The sequence below is a fragment of the Diadema antillarum genome, unplaced genomic scaffold (genome assembly GCF_040938485.1).
Source record: "Diadema antillarum isolate AM-2024a unplaced genomic scaffold, OU_Dant_1.0 scf00000001, whole genome shotgun sequence".
Classification (NCBI taxonomy): Eukaryota; Metazoa; Echinodermata; class Echinoidea; order Diadematoida; family Diadematidae; genus Diadema; species Diadema antillarum.
Window position 1 is genome coordinate 2046105 of NW_027270890.1, and position 15104 is coordinate 2061208.

The window sequence follows — 15104 nt, forward strand, 5'->3', positions numbered from 1 at the left end:
GATTTACATATGGTATCCAAGATGGCATCTGATCAAAGAGATTTTATTGTATAGAATTATGCTTAATGTGACATAGTCTATAAGTGTAGAAAAAATGGAGATGACAGGGCCTGATCTTGCTTCTCGAGTTGTTCCAGCTACACAATAGTATATGTATTGCACAACAGCTCTTTTAGTCGAAGCCCAAGTATCACTTTCAAGCAAATATTTAGACATGATCCCAACATCCCATCAAAAAACTGAGGGTACACTCGCGATAGCCCCATTTGACCGTTACAACACATCAAAAGCTGGGAGAAAACTGTACAAGGATAAGTGAGCTACTAATTAAATGCAGTAATGTCCAATTTCCTTTTTAAAAAATAATTAACTGCCATATAGAGATAACACATAAAATAATCAGATTGTGCATAGTTAACTAGAAACTATTTTTTCACAGTGATGATGTCATGATTTTGAAATACTGTAATTGTAACTTCTGTGGGCAATTGAATATATATATATAACACAGTGCTTATATAGCGCATATCACTACCGTGGTGTCTCTATGCGCTTTAAGGAGAGGGATGAAGTAGAAAGAAGAAATGCAGTGTACAATATGTGTACCATAAATGCAGAACCAAACTCATTCATAATACTTTTTTGAACAGAAATTTCTTGAACAAAAATGAATAAGCTACAACATACTGAAATCTGGGTGAAAATTGGTCAAGGATAAGTGAAGTATGCTCGCCTATATATACAAATATCTGGTGTCTTCATTTTGATTTCTTGGGGTTTTTTTTTTTCATTTCATTCAGGAATTTAGTAACTTTAATCAGTTTGCCAGGATCAACAACCCATCAGATGACATCTACAGCTCATCAGCCTTCAGAATGTGAAACAAAAAATGGAGAGTTTCCATTCACCTGAACAAGCTTTAATGAATTTAATATGAACAATTTTGGGGCATATTTTGCATGTGCAAACTTTCAACTGTGTGACATCATAGTAATTCAAATTGACCTGAAATTTGGCAGACATAAGCTCAATAATATTGCAAAACAATTTTATTTAAAAAAAAAAAAAACTTTTGCTTTATGTACGCGCATATAGGTGCAAATGATGCATGTGCACAAAATTTTGAAATGCTCAAGATGGCCTGAAGCATATGCAAAATGATTTGAAGCATTTTTAAATTTTGATGCGTGCGTATGTGCACATCGTGAATGCCTAACTAGTGACTATTATGCGACACTATCACATGTGACTTCAAGTTACTGCTCATTAAATTTGTTACAAAAATAACTTTTGGTTATGAAGATAGGTATTATGGCTGATCATCTGACATGACCTGAAAAAAAAAGAATGGTACATAGATGACATTATGCATGACTGAGTTCACTGAACAGAGACTCGGGTAAATAATGAAAAGGTGTTAATTCTGCCAATGCCAGTGCATGGATCAACAGCAGCACACCAGGAATCACTAATGTCTGGACATTTCCCCCTTGCTGGCCGGTGCTGCATTGGGATTCCCTAGACAGCACCCCCATGGCATCTCAAGACACTCGTATCAATAACCTCCCACTCTTTCACTCTTTATCACCAACAATATCTGTACACCCCCCTATTCCCACAACCTCCCCATGCCTCCCCAACAATCCATGCAGATCCTGTCTTCGCTGCTCCATAAATCCTCTTACTGTAAAACATGATATTTTAGCAGCATGAAATTTTTGCGAATTGGAGCCAACAACCTTTTTCATGGCATGCAATTTTCACGAAGTGCTTCTGGCATTCAATGCATATAGTGTAGACAAGAGCCTTTGCGTGCATTTTAATTTCTTGGCTCTCGCGAAATTTGCGAAATTCAAATGCATGCGAACATTCCTTGTTTTACAGTAATGCATATTTCCTTCTCCCTACCACCTACTCCCATCACTCTGATCCACCTCCTCACCGATTGTCCAGTGAATCCCCTGCACCCAACCTCCACAATATGCACCTCTGCTTTCCACCCCTTTTTCTCACCCTCCTCCCTCAACTCAGCATACCTATCCAACTTTCTTTCCCTTTCCTCATCCATCCTCATTTCCCATGTCACAGTCAGTTCCACCATTGCCACCCTGTGCACAGACCTAGCCACCAACACCATGTCCGGCCGCAGGGCAGTCACCACCACCTCCTTTGGCACTGTATGATTCCCCTCATCCACCCGCACCTCCCAGTCATCCCCTGCTGCTAGCATCCCTCCAACATCATCACCTTGGCCCTTCTCACACTGTGTCTGACTCCCTCCTTATACAAAACAGATTCCCCTCACTTTCAGGGGTCCATACTTCTCTCTCACCCCCACTTTCATCTTTGCCACTCCCAACATCTCCTTCAAAACTTGGTTATGCCTCCATGTATAGGCCTGCAATAACCCTCCATACACAGATAGAATGTTCTCCAGTGAGCACTTTGCCTTCTTGCAAACCCTACACCAATCATCCTCAAAAAAAATCCCATCTCTTCAGATTCACTGGTGAAGGCAAAACATCATAAGTGGAACTGTTCATGAAGCTGCAGAAGACATTGACCTGAGATCATTCCACAACACCTTCCTCTGCTTCACCCTTTCCCATCGAGTCCATGCCCCCTGTACTCCCTGCTGTGCAGCCTTTAAAAACCGGTACTCCTCTTTCTCCTTGACTGCCTCCACTGCCAAATCCCTCCTACCCTCAACTGCCTTGCTTGCTGTACCATCTCACTCCCCGATGAAACCCGACTTTGCTCCGCCCCACCTGAACAGCACCTCGCATCTCCTTCCACTTTGCCATTGCTAATGTCTCATCCACAGCCTCATCTGCACTCCACTTCCTGTGCTGATCGGTAGCCTAGCTCCTGCTATAGTCTGGTCCTTCAACTCCATCATCATCATCATCACTACCCTAACCTTGCCAGCTTTAAACTCTTCAGCCACTGATGTCATAGGCAATAGCAGCTTATCTGATCTACAAAAGAATGCCAGATCTGTAAGCATTCTCGGAACACCTATCCACTTACAGTAGTACGAGTTCATCCTCTGTTATATCCTCTCAACCCTGGACACCACCACCTCGTACACCTACAGTTGCCACATGATCTGTGGTAGCAAGCCAAACTGGTAGCACCACACCTTTGCATTCCAAGGGATGAGCACCATCATGTCTTTCCTCAAGTACTCCACCACTTTGTCATAGATCTGAACACCTTGATGCCTATCATTCAACTTACCCTCATACCATCGACCAAGGCTCTTCACCCCCTGCTCAGAAACCTGAGGTATATCCTCTCCCCTAATCTGAAACCTTGGAATCACCTTCCCCTTCCGCAATGACACTGAGTGGCTCTTCTCGGCCTTGAACCTTAATCGTGTCCCGGCCACCAATTCCTTCAACCTGTGGAGCCCATCCTCAACCTGTGTCTCGTTGACAGACACAGTGGTGAGGTCATCCATGAAAGCCCTAACTGAAGACACAACTACCTCTACAGCCTCAATTCTCGAAGCCACACACCGGGTCAGCACCTCCATCCCTATGAACAAACAGCAGCGGTGAGACTAGACACCCCATCAGGATGCCAATCTCTAACACCTGCCATTTCGTCGTGTAAGTCTGGGTCGTGAACCTTGTCCTAAACTGGCCGTAGTAGCTCTGCTCCATCTCCCAGATCACCCTAGGGACCCAGAAAAACTCCATAGCAAAACTGATGTAGCTGTGAGGCACTGATCCATATGCATTTGCAAGGTCCAACCAGATAACATCCACATCCTCCTTCTCACATTTGCACCTCTGAATCGACTCCCAAATCATCTGGATGTGTTCCATGCACCCAGGGAAATCCAGGACCCCTGCCTTCTATACAGAGGTGTCCACAAACTGGTTCTTAATCACAAACTCTCTCAACCACATCGCCAAGACACTAAGAAGGATCTTGCCATCCATGTTCAGAAACGAAATTGGTCTAAGCGGACTGATGCTTTTGGCGTCCTTTTCTTTTGGGATATACACCCCTTCGGCCACACACCAGCTGGCTGGAACAATCCATTCTCGCCATAGCACCCTACTGATCCTCCACAACACCCTTTGTACAAGAGAACAGTATTTAAACAACTTATAAGACAAGCCATTCTGCCCAGCTGCACTTCCAGCTCGGGCCTTCCTAACTACCACTTCAACATCCCACACCTTCGATTCACTCAAATCAAATGAATTCATATACTAGCATGTCACCAGAGTGTATGTTGTGTGTGCCCGCACAAATAATGTATAACCATAATACATTTCCCTCTGAAGACACACAGCTGAACTGAACCTTCCACATTCCCAATGAGAGACGGCCAGATCAGTGCGGCACCACAGCGTGAACATCAAAAGCTAGAGAGAACTACCAGATTGACCTTGTTACCAAAAAAAGGTTGTTTACTTGTTCTTTTGGGTACTAATCTCAGGTGATACTGTGCTGAGTGATATAGGAACACCCTCAGGGCAGAGTGCCCACTCCTTTTCGTCTCACCTCCCTGCTCGTACTAGGCCTGTCTTCATCAGCCCAAAGTTTCAAAATAGCGCGCTATTTTGCGGTTACGAAACTAGCCCGATGTCAAAATAGCGCGCTATTTGTGTGGTGAAGACGCAAATATAGCGCGCTATTTGATCAGGAAAATTTCCCAAAAAATCTTGGGCTAGTTCGTGAACTAGTGCGCTCATTCATTTGTGTCTCCATCTGCTCGAAAATTTCTCGATCCCACCATTTAATACATTATCGGGAAGCACTGGCTGATGCAAGCAAGGGATTACGAACTGTACCCTTCATTTTGCTTCCCAGCGAAGGCCCCATCTACATATCACGGATATGGTGTTCCGTAAACTGTCAATGTTGATACGATTTGCACACTAATGTAAGAACAGAATGGTAGAAAATAGACCTGAAAGCTCATTACATGTATTGTGTACATGATCGAGATCGACGCAACGAACATGAGTCAATCAAGCTTGTTACTGAAGTACTATTCTGATACCTACTGTACCGAATCACCTGTCCGTACCAGTCTGTTGTGTATCGTACATACGGTGATACAGGAGATTGGCACAGGGAAATCCACTTTCGAACTAAAGAGTGATGCAACACGCATACATCAAATTTCGGGCTAATTTCCCCTAGCGGGCTGTTTCGAGCTGATGAAGACGCACATTCTCAATATCGGGCTATTTTCCCAGACCGCAAAATATCCCGCTAGTTTGAACTCCGGGCTGATGAAGACACACCTAATGACATTGTCCTCCTCTTTTGTCCTATGATCAATTCCTATTCCTTTTTTATGACAGGAATCCCAAGGGTCGAACAGGAATGCAGGGGAGGGGTCTGCTGGGGAGGTTTGGACCAAATCATGCGGCAGATCCAATAGCTACACGGTAAGGATGTTTTATATGTAGCAGCTAGTGTTTGATTTTCCCATGATGTACCGAAATCTGTGGCTGAATTGTCATTGTCTCATCCACTCTACATAGCAGGAAGTCAGTGTCATAACTTTGTAGTAACTAATTCATATATTCAGTTTGGTCAGTTCTCTAGTATACACTTAAATAAGCACACTGCCAACAGGGCAGCACACACATTTCTTCAATGAAATCTGCTGGCTAACTGACCTGTAGCCAATATTGATTGTCAGTTTCCTTGGCATGCACTTGCCTGCAAATTCAAACTATAACATGTAAATATTTATGAAGCAAATTGTCCTAACAAAACATTTTGGTATATGCAAATGAGAAAAAGAACTAATCACCTATATTCATATTATGTGGAGGTTGTGTGTATATAGGCATGGGTGAGTTTATAAAATTTCAAGTATTGTAAAGGCCAACCAGTAAAAAGTGAAAGAGCGGGAAAATGCAAAGCTGTGTCGTGTGATTCGGATTCAGCATCCTCGAAATAGTGTAAAACCACCAATTGTTTTCAATTTTTCACGATTCAGATGGAAATACATAGGAGTTTAAGGTTTTGGCGGCCATTTCGGCGGCCATCTTGAATATCTCAAAACCCTTACGGATGCAAGAGTTGCATCATGCTGATTCAGCATCCTCGAAATGGAGATATAACAGAGCTGCCAACTCTCCCCAATTTGCCGGGAGACTCCTGGAAAATCAACCTTTCTCTCGATCTCGTGACACATACTCAAAATCTCCCGGATTCTTACATTTTTTAAGGTTATGATATAAACTTCCATAATTGCCCCTTCAAAAATTAGAAATTTACGTTCTCCCGTCCCGCAGGTTTTTTAAAGCAATTGCCAATTTTGACGAGGAAATCGATGACTGTACTGATCATTCTTCTGGTGCATATTGCGAGTACCGACCCTATCGTATTATCCTGTTCAAATATACGATCTTCAAATTGGTTCACAATGTTCAGAAGTAATCGCTAACTTCAGTTTATGGCTGGAAAGAACAGACATTTTCTCCCATAGAAATCAAGCACACGAGTCACACACCGCTAATGAGCAATCTTCCACAGGTTAATACATGGTGAGCATGGTCTGAAGTAAGTTGTTCCCCACACAAACCTATTGGCAATTGGTCCCCATAGAAACCATTTGGCGATTGGTCCCCATTGAAACCTATTGACAATTGGTCCCCATAGAAACCTATTGACAATTGGTCCCCATTGAAACCAATAGGAAGTCAACTGGTCCCCAATAACAAATGATAAAAACTTAGCACCACAGATTCCAGCAGTTATTCCAGCAATATGCAGAAAGTAATGAAAAAAGGTGTACAGTATATTTATCATATATAGCACCAAACACCTCACATATTCATTGTACAGTGGACTTCCGTAATAACAAAGTCCTCAGGACCGGCAATTTTCTTTCATTACTGTAAAAGTAGATATTTTTGCGCGACTAATTTTTCGCGCTTGGCCGGGTAAGAAGAGTTTCATTTGTTTTTAATTCCGCGGAATCAAGACATCCCACACAGGAACACATGGTAAGCAAAAATATTCATGTGCTTTTATTTTTCGCGCTAGTTTCTGGTTGCGCGAAATGGGCGAAATTTCAACACCGCAAAAATGTCCACTTTTACAGTAAATCAAAATATCGTTTTAACCCTAACTTACCTGGGCTATTTAGCAAGCTTGAATTCCTGGGGGGGGGGGGGGGCCATTATGGCCCCCCCTTCAGATATTGGCCGTTGATCGCGCGATCGCCGCTGAATTTTGCATGAACATAAAGCCGGATGTACTCTACAAGACATTAAGTTAAATTTTCAAAAAATTTGCATTTTCTATTTTGAATTAATTAATTATGCAAATATATGCAAAAACCTCATTTTCATTTGTAATTGGCTTATAAAAGCTTATGGAATGCTGATTTTTGGTGTAAATATTCCTAGTGACATTCCGAACATTTGTGCGTAAAAAAAATTCAGTATCAAAATTAATTTCGTATGTTTTTTATTGTTATATCATTTTTTAATGTATTTCTCTGTTTTTTCGAACTTTTGTTTTTGTTGTTTTTTTCAGCAGAATTTGTCATACACATCTTTAGAAGCATAATTATGCTAAAATAAATTTATTTCAGCCATCAAAATTAAAAATATGAATCTTTATATGAATTAATTGAAAAAACACAATTTGTATTGACTTTGTACACAAAATCACTTTTTTGAGCAATTTTGGGGTTGACGAAAATTTTTTGAAGGGGCGTGGCTTCGGAACGGTATGCCCGGACGCGACAAATTTGGTCTTAAAAGTTGTGTGAGACTTGAAAGTAAAAAGTCAGCGAGCGGCGCGGTCAAAAAAATTTGCGCGGCGGAATGGTCGTGGAATTTGTCGAGGGGGGGGCCATTATGGCCCCCCCAGGTAAGTTAGGGTTAACCGGACAAATGAAAAATGAAATACATAAAGTGCATAATGTTGCAGCCTGAATCTGTACTTCGTTATAACTGGAATTTAGTTATAACCCGTTCATTATAACGGGAGTTGCACTAGCTGTACATTGTACACATCAACAAAAATTAAGACGTGTACGAACAGAATTCAGTGTCTTTATGAAATATAAAGATGTGCACTTTGAACTTTATTCAACTGCTAGCGATGTTTATTATAATGCCGTGATGAAATGACATAATACAGACCTGTGGGACTGCATCGATCATGGTGCTGTATAACTGCGACCAGCCTGAATGCTTTGCGTTCGGGCTGCGCACTGTAGGATACAGGATCATGACAGGGGTAGTATCGCGGATAAATATCAACTTAAAGGACAAGTTTACCTTCATAGACATGTGGGTTGAGTGAATGCAGCAATATTAGTAGAACACATCAGTGAAAATTTGAGCAAAATCGGACAATCCGTTCAAAAGTTATGAATTTTTGAAGTTTCTGCTCAGTCACGGCTGGATGAAAAGACTACTATAGCTTGTGATGTCACATGAGTACAACGATATAAAGAAAGAATAAAGAAAATTCAACATATTTCCATTTTTCTCGCATAACGAAAGAACACTCGACTTCTCTCTTTCAGAAGGCAGGGGGAATAATATTACCCTTAAAGGCAGCCGATCGCCATCCCTAATGGTACGTAAACTCCGAACGACCGAAGTTTGTGCATGCAATTGCGCAATGCCAGACTCGGTGCTATATCCATAAACGTGTGGGACAATGCTACCACTGAGACAAGTGTGTGTGTGTGCGTGTGTGTGTACGCATCATACACAAACATTGTCACCGCGAGCTGCGGTGATTGGAGGAGAGAGGCCAGAAGACGCTGAGGCGTGTGTGTGTGTGTGTGTGCGTGTGTGCATCATACACAAATATTGTCACCGCAAGCTGCGATGATTGGAGGAGAGAGGCCAGAAGACGCGTGGCTCTTTTGGCCTCTCTTCATGCGCATGCGCACTGAGAGTGCGTCCATTCGGAAGCTCTCGTGGCTCGCTGGGACAGCCATTTTGGGTTAGGAGATAAGCACAGGGAGCTCCCTTGTAGCCTACCGTATTTTCGCTGACCCATTGAGCCAGCGCTATTCTCATTCGGGGGTGACTACATTTGATACAGAATGGGGGAAGCAGCGTGTTGTGTTCGTCTCCGTGCTGCACAAACCACTCGCCACCACTGAGTGTCTTTAAAATATGTCAGTAGCAAGTCAAAGAAATGTGCACTTTATTCAGAAAGTAAAGTTTTGTGAAATTCTCTTTTTATTTTCCTTATATAGTTGTACGCATGTGACATCATACACTGTAGTAGTCTCCTCTTCCAGCAAGGACTGCGCAGATACTTAAAATATTCGTAACTTTTGAACGGATTGTCCAATTTTCCTCAAACTTTCACTGATGTGTTCTACTAATATTGCTGCATTCTCTCAATCCTTATGTATATGAAGGTGGACTTGTCCTTTAAATTCAAAAATTTTCTTAAATTTGCATACTTAAGGGTGAAGTTGAAGTGTTGACAACAGGTAACATGCAACGTTTGGTTCTGCCAATAGTCCCTTTCTGTTTGAATTGATGACTTAAAGTGACTCGGTCGAGAGGAACCTGGGAGAACGACATCTTATCCGGTCAATGGATTTGAAATTTGTGCGCATGCACTGGCCGTCAATGCAGTGTAGCTTTTGGGCAAGGCCTTCTTACTGTTGGCAAAACCCTCTCGCTGTATCGCGTTGCTTTCTGGGTGGGTAAGAAGAAGCGATCCCAGCCGAGCGGGCCATGTCAAAAGGGCTAAAAGCATTGCGACTCCGCCAGCTCATGAATATTCACGATAGGTCCTTACGAGGAGGAGCGACTCAATTTTGAGAAACACGATGCGCAGTGTGCCGCATATAGGCTGTTTCGAAAATGGCGGATGGGACAGGGAGAATGGAGATGGATCTGTAAAAAACGTCTGTTCAAGATCATGGGACCAGTGTGAACAAGAACAAGTGAACGACGGGTAGGAATTAGATAAGAAATGTATGTATACTATTAAAGTAAGTTTTTTTGTGGTGATATTCGTAACCTATAGAGCCGCGAAGATCTGTGACAAACTGTGTTTCTTTTTCAAGCTTACCGATATAGCACTCTTTTGACTCAGGGCACTCCCACAGTATTATTGTGTACAAGGGGCGCCCACTGCTATACACATAGGTTATACATGTACATTGTAGTACCACTATTGTTTTGCTGTACCAATACATAACAGAATGAATACTTGAGATTGCTGACTACATACAAGGTATATCATGACATCTGCCATCAATGTGTGCACATAATACACCATAATATGAGCAAATGAAGTTCCCTTTTGATATGTCATAAAAATTGTCCACTATACCATAATGTTGGTATCTGCATGGAGAAGATGCCTCATTATGCACTCATGTCATGGGCATGTTCCTTCCCAGCTCCAGAGGATGTGGGATATCAAGACTTGGTCTGAATGTACAGAAGACACATATAAGTATGCAACATGGGCAACACTGATTAGCTGAACAGAAGTGCATGGGGAGCGGATGTCACACAGTAGCTGCCTGCTGTCTACCCTAGCTAGAACCTACGAACAAGTGCAGCAGTTGTGAATAAAAATCAGAATACATTGTGTCACCTTTCTATATGCAATGACATCATCATCATGATTTCCTGCTACACAGCAGACAGCAATTAATTCTTCATCATAAACATTAGCAGGTGAGGGGAAGAATTGTGGAAACATCAATTCACAGAAAGAAATAAATGCTGAGGTTTTATATTTTGTCACAAAAGATAATTTACATAATATTTATCAGCCTGAATTTGCAATGATAAAATCACTCTATATTTGGAAAGTTGACAATATTCAGGGGTGTGAGAGTACTTGTAGGAAAGAAAAAAAGTCTGGAAAAAAATCAAAAACTTATGGGAAAAAATGTCTAAAATGCCTTTATAAACTACATGTATAAATATTTCATTGCATCTGAACTGCACAAATCTGAGAAGCGGATTTAGGGAAGAGCAAAAAAGTCTGAAAAAAAAAATCAGATTAAAATCTGAGCTCTCACAGCCCTGTATAGTGCACCTGGTGAACATTTCTTCAGTAATATACTTTTTACATAACGGGATCTGCACAAGAGCTTAAATTTTCATCGAACACAGTGTTATGATAGCTGACATGTAATGGGCCTCCAACTGTAATACATACGTGTAGTACATGCAGTAATATGTACATGTACAGTGCCGACCGCGGGAAACGTCACGCTTTTCCGAGATCTGGACGAGGCCACTGACGCGTATCCCCGCGGGTACCCGCGGGTATACGCGTTCAGTGGACGAGTCCATCCGCCCGCACGGAAAATCCATCCTCGGGAATATGCGTCTCGATTGACGCGGGTTGGACGAGGGTGGACGAGGGTGGACGAGGGTATTCAAGGGCACATTCCCGTTAAGCTTTATTTTGACCGCTCAATCAAAATACATTTCATGGAGTTCCGACTTTGCCCATTTTCATCAAATTCCGATTTCAGGGGCTTCTTTTCGATTTAATCACACTCTGATGTCCACTGCCTTGATTGTTCGCTACTTTCTAAAGAAGTACACCTGCGGAAGTTGTGCACATGCGTTCATCACTCAAGTATCAATAATTATTAGAACATATCGACATCGGTTACGATCATCTCGCTATTCACGACTTTTAACGACCTGCGCCACCAAAATTTCATTGCTGAAAATTCGGTGGCCCAATCGCGCTACAAAAAAAGTCGGATGTTTGCCTTTACTTTTGGAAATGAACAGCGGTAACAGTCGGCTCCGTAAGACGCAAAAATGAATGTCGCATGTTTACTTTTGATTTTAGAAATGAATCACGGTGACATTTGACTCCGTATGATACTGGAATAAATAACAAATGTTTGCTTTGGCGTTCGGAAGTGAATGATAATATTCAACTCCGTAAGACGATAAGATAAATGCCGGATGTTTGCTCTTACGTTCGAAAGTAAATAGCAATAACATTCAGCTCCGGAAGATGCTTGAGTAGGCTATATGTCGAATGATCCCTTTGACGTTCGGCAATGAATAACAAAAATATTCAACTCCGTACGATGATAAAATAAAAGACGGATATTTGCTTTTACTTTCGAAAATAAAAAGCAATAACATTCGGCTCCGGAAAATGCTAACATAAATGTCAGATGATTGCTTTTACGTTCGGAAGTGAATAGCAGTAATATTCTGCTCAATACGATGCTAAAATAACTGTTGGATGTTTGCTTTTATATAGATTTCGAAATGAATAACAGTAACATTCAGGTGCGTTCGGTGGTAAAATTAATGTTCAATGATTGCTTTGATGTTCGGAAATGAATAACAATGACATTCAACTCCGTATATACGTTGATAAAATATACAATGTATATCTGATGTTTGCTTTTACGTTCGGAAGTAAATAGCAATAACATTCAGCTCCCGAAGATGCTAAAGTAAATGTCGAATGATCCCTTTGACGTTCGGAAATAAATAACAAAAATATTCAACTTCTTACGATAATAAAATGAATGACGGATGATTGCCTGTATTTTCGAAAGTAAATAGCAATAGCATTCGGCTCCGGAAGATGACAAAATAGATGTCAGATGATTGCTTTTACGTTCGGAAGTGAATAGCAGTAATATTCTGCTCCATTATACGATGCTAAAATAACTGTCGGATGTTCGCTTTTAAATTTCGAAATGAATAACAGTAACATTCACCTGCGTTCGATGGTTCGGAAATTAACACAATAATATTCAACTCCGTGTATACGATGATAACATGAATGTCTGATGTTTGCTTTCATGTTCAAGAGTAAATGGCAATAACATTCAGCTCCGGAAGATGCTAAAATAAATGTCGAATGTTTGCTGTGACGTTCGGAAATTAATAACAAAAATATCCAACTCCGTATATACGATTTTGCGTTCGGAAGTGAAAAGCAGTAATATTCTCCTCCATACGATGCTATACTATAGTACCTGTCAGATGTTCGCTTTTAAATTTCGAAATGAATAACAGTATGCATTCAGCTGCGTTTGATGGTTCGGAAATGAACACAATAATATTCAACTCCGTGTATACGATGATAACATAAATGGCAATAACATTCAGCTCCGGAAGATGCTAAAATAAATGTTGAATGTTTGCTGTGACGTTCGGAAATTAATAACAAAAATATTCAACTCCGTATATACGATTTTGCGTTCGGAAGTGAATAGCAGTAATGTTCTGCTCCATACGATGCTAAAATAACTGTCGGATGTTCGCTTTTAAATTTCGAAATGAATAACACTATACATTCAGCTGCGTTCGATGGTTCGGAAATGAACACAATAATATTCAACTCCGTGTATTTGATGATAACATAAATGTCTGATGTTTGCTTTTATGTTCAAGAGTAAATAGCAATAACATTCAGCTCCGGAAGATGCTAAAATAAATAACGCATGTTTGTTGTGACGTTCGGAAATGAATAACCAAAATAACTCCGTATATACGATGATAAAATAAATGTCTGATATTCGGTTTTACGTTCGAAATATAACAATAACAATCAGCTCCCTTCGACTTTCGGAAATGAATGATAATAATATTCAACTCCGTACGATGTTTAAATAAATGTCGGATGCTTGCTTATAATTTATATTGCTATGTACTTTCGCAAATAAATAGCAATAACATTCGGCTCCGGAAGATGCCAAAATGATTAATGTCACATGATTGCTTTTACGTTTGGAAGTGAATAGCAGTTACATTCTGCTCCGTACTATGCTAAAATAAATGTCGGATATTTGCTACATGTGTATTACATTTCGAAATGAATAGTAACATTCGGCTGCGTTTGATGGTAAAAAACAAAACAAAAACAAAACAAAACAAAACACACACACACACACACACAAATTTCTGATGTCTGCCTTGACGTTCAAAATTCGGCCCCGTACGATATGATGAAATAATTGTCAGATGACTCATTTCACTTTCGCAAGTGGACAACAGTGACATTCCGCTCCGTACGATGATAAAATAGATGTCGGATGTTTGCTTTTATATTTGGAAATGACTAACTGTTAAATTCTGCTCCGTATACGACAGAGCTGCCAACCTTTCGAATCACAATTTAGTACTCAGCAGCTCCAAAATTCGTATTTTCCACCAGAATTCGTATTTTTTCAATCTCCCTCTTTTTGCTATGAGGCCTACAGGCTCTAAACATAACGTTATGACACATGCCGAAGCATCCAGCTGGTCACCAGCACGATAAAGATTCTAAACTACGCAATGTTCAGCGTTGATTGATTGCTTTCTCGCAATGTGTACAAGTGCAAGTTTGTACCTCCAAAAACTTTCTGGGCTGATTATGGAAGCTTCCACTTTCTAGCAGGGGACGGGGAATGCTTGATCTTCTCAAGAGAGCTTCTGTGTGAGCAGATGCAAAACTCTGTTCTGTGTTTCCAATTATGTACTATCAAAACATAATCATGCGTTGTTTTCAGGCTTTTTTCATTTTATTGGATTTTAAACATCAGTATTTTTCGAAGTATTCCAATTCCTTTTCCCCTGACTGGAATCGGAAAGTCTGCTATAACGATGATCGCAAAATGCCGCGCTGTGTGTGGAAGCGCCGATGTGGTGCAAACACGTGGCTTCATTTTCAAGTTTAAATGAGTGCGCCATGTGCTCCTGCCTATAAGAGGTTACTGCAAGTTCGATGGATCGAATGCGCCATAGCTGAGCTGAGCTGAATGGCTTGTTTACGGTAAACATGCAGTTTACGTTCGATATGAAGAAATCATTACGTCTTTCACGAGGGAAAAACACACAAAACAAACAAACAAACAAACAAAATACACCCACGAACGAATGTTGATGCGCGTGAACTGAAATTAATTGTCATTACACGTTGTATTTTGCTGTCTAACCAGGTGATGACTGCATCTCATTGGACCTTCTCGTAGTGAATTTGTCTGGGCATACGAGACCTTTCATGTATTTCTGTGATTGCATTTTTAATTGACTGAATAATCAATCCTTTTTTTTATTGTTCAGGGAACATTAGATATTCGATCAAGTACACTATAATAGACTGTTCGATGTTCCCTACTATGCGCCAAAAGCAAG

The 15104-nt window shown here is 40.8% G+C and overlaps 1 protein-coding gene across 1 annotated transcript in view; it reads left to right on the plus strand.

Annotated features, from left to right (window-relative positions):
* LOC139721313 (transient receptor potential cation channel subfamily M member-like 2) overlaps positions 1-15104 on the plus strand; it is a 433859-nt gene that overhangs the window by 353655 nt on the left and 65100 nt on the right. The window contains exon 30 of the mRNA XM_071632667.1: positions 5331-5417. Within this exon, the coding sequence (XP_071488768.1) occupies positions 5331-5417 (87 nt within the window). The remainder of the gene's footprint in view (positions 1-5330; positions 5418-15104) is intronic.